Consider the following 1,348-nt stretch of genomic DNA (forward strand, 5'->3'; position numbering starts at 1 on the left):
GTGTGTGTGTGTGTGTGTGTGTGTGTGTGTGTGTGTGTGTGTGTGTGTGTGTGTGTGGTGGGGACGACACCTCTTACCTTCCCCATGGCCTCTGTGTGGTGCTGTGTGCAGATCTGCAGTCTGCTCACCCAGTGCTGCCTCTCCTTGGCATCGGTGGCTAAAGAGACAAAAAGAAAAATCTTATTACAGACACTCGAGGATGATCCCACTCAGCATCGATCCCTGTGAGCTCCTGCTTCACCAGCATTAGATAATGGGACGGGGATCAATACTGTCGGAACAAGACTGATGACGATGATGATGGAGGCCCCTGAAGCTAAAAAAGCAGCCGACCAGCTGATCCGATGCACTGTAAAGGATCTAAATCTACTCACTGCAGTCTGTTAAACAGGACTCTCACCTCGGAGCTTGTACTGCTCGCCGCTGATAGCGTTCACCGTGAAGGTATGCGAGTCTTCGTCACTGGGGGAGATGACAGCGCCGGCCAGGGGGAGCATGCCGCGGGGCTTCTGTGGACGCGACTGCTCGTTGACGAAATACTCCAACAGCCCCGCCTCATTGTTCAGGACGAAGAACCTGAAAAACCAAATCACAGCTGCCTTAACTAGAGGCAACGCAGCTAAATGATAACTGACTGCTGAAACATGCTGCAGATCCTGTAATGCAGCTGTTAAGAGATAAAAAGAAGCCTAACACTAGCTACAAGCTAATGGGCTAAACAGTAATTAAAAGCTAAAAGAAGCAAAGTGTAACCTAATAGAAGCAAAAGGTTAGCTCGAATCAGAAAATGGTTGAAGTAGTAAAAGGCTAGCTAAATGCTCAAGGTATAAAAAAAGCCAAAAGTAGCATACTGATAGCTCAAAGCTAAAGGCCCTGTCACACTAGACAACTTATGTCAACTTGTGAACATTTTAAAGACGTCTACGTTGAAGATGGAATTGAAAAAAATCAACAGGGAGCTTCTTTTCTGAATGTACATAATGTAATTCAAACAAATTAATCAAATATATAACTTTTATTAGCAATTTAGACATAACAAATGTTTCATAAGTTGTCTAGTGTGACAGGGCCTTTAAAGAAGTTAAAAAACCAACTAAAAAATGCAGAACATTAGCTCAAAACAGCAAATAGTTAAAGTAGCAAAAAACTAGCAAGTTGCTCAAAGCTTCACAAAGCTAGCTATAGTTACACGTAGAAGAATAGTAGCCAAAAGCTAAAAGTATTTAAAGTTTAAATGAAAACTAAAGTAGCTAAAAGCCAGTGGTGGGATGTAACTAAGTACAAGTACTTTCTTGCTGTACTCAAGTACATTTTTCATGTATCTGTACTTTAAAAAGAAAAAAATTGT

The 1,348-nt window shown here is 42.0% G+C and overlaps 1 protein-coding gene across 1 annotated transcript in view; it reads right to left on the reverse strand.

Moving 5' to 3' along the window:
- Positions 1-77: 77 nt before the first annotated feature.
- The window catches only part of LOC106522874 (oxysterol-binding protein-related protein 11), a gene marked incomplete at its 3' end in the record, with an annotated part of 4,560 nt that continues 3,289 nt past the window's right edge, over positions 78-1,348 (reverse strand). Inside the window, 2 exon segments of the mRNA XM_014016101.1 lie at positions 78-157; positions 401-576. Coding sequence (XP_013871555.1) covers positions 78-157; positions 401-576 — 256 coding nt within the window.

The sequence above is a fragment of the Austrofundulus limnaeus genome, unplaced genomic scaffold (assembly GCF_001266775.1).
Source record: "Austrofundulus limnaeus strain Quisiro unplaced genomic scaffold, Austrofundulus_limnaeus-1.0 Scaffold138, whole genome shotgun sequence".
In the NCBI taxonomy this organism is placed as follows: Eukaryota; Metazoa; Chordata; class Actinopteri; order Cyprinodontiformes; family Rivulidae; genus Austrofundulus; species Austrofundulus limnaeus.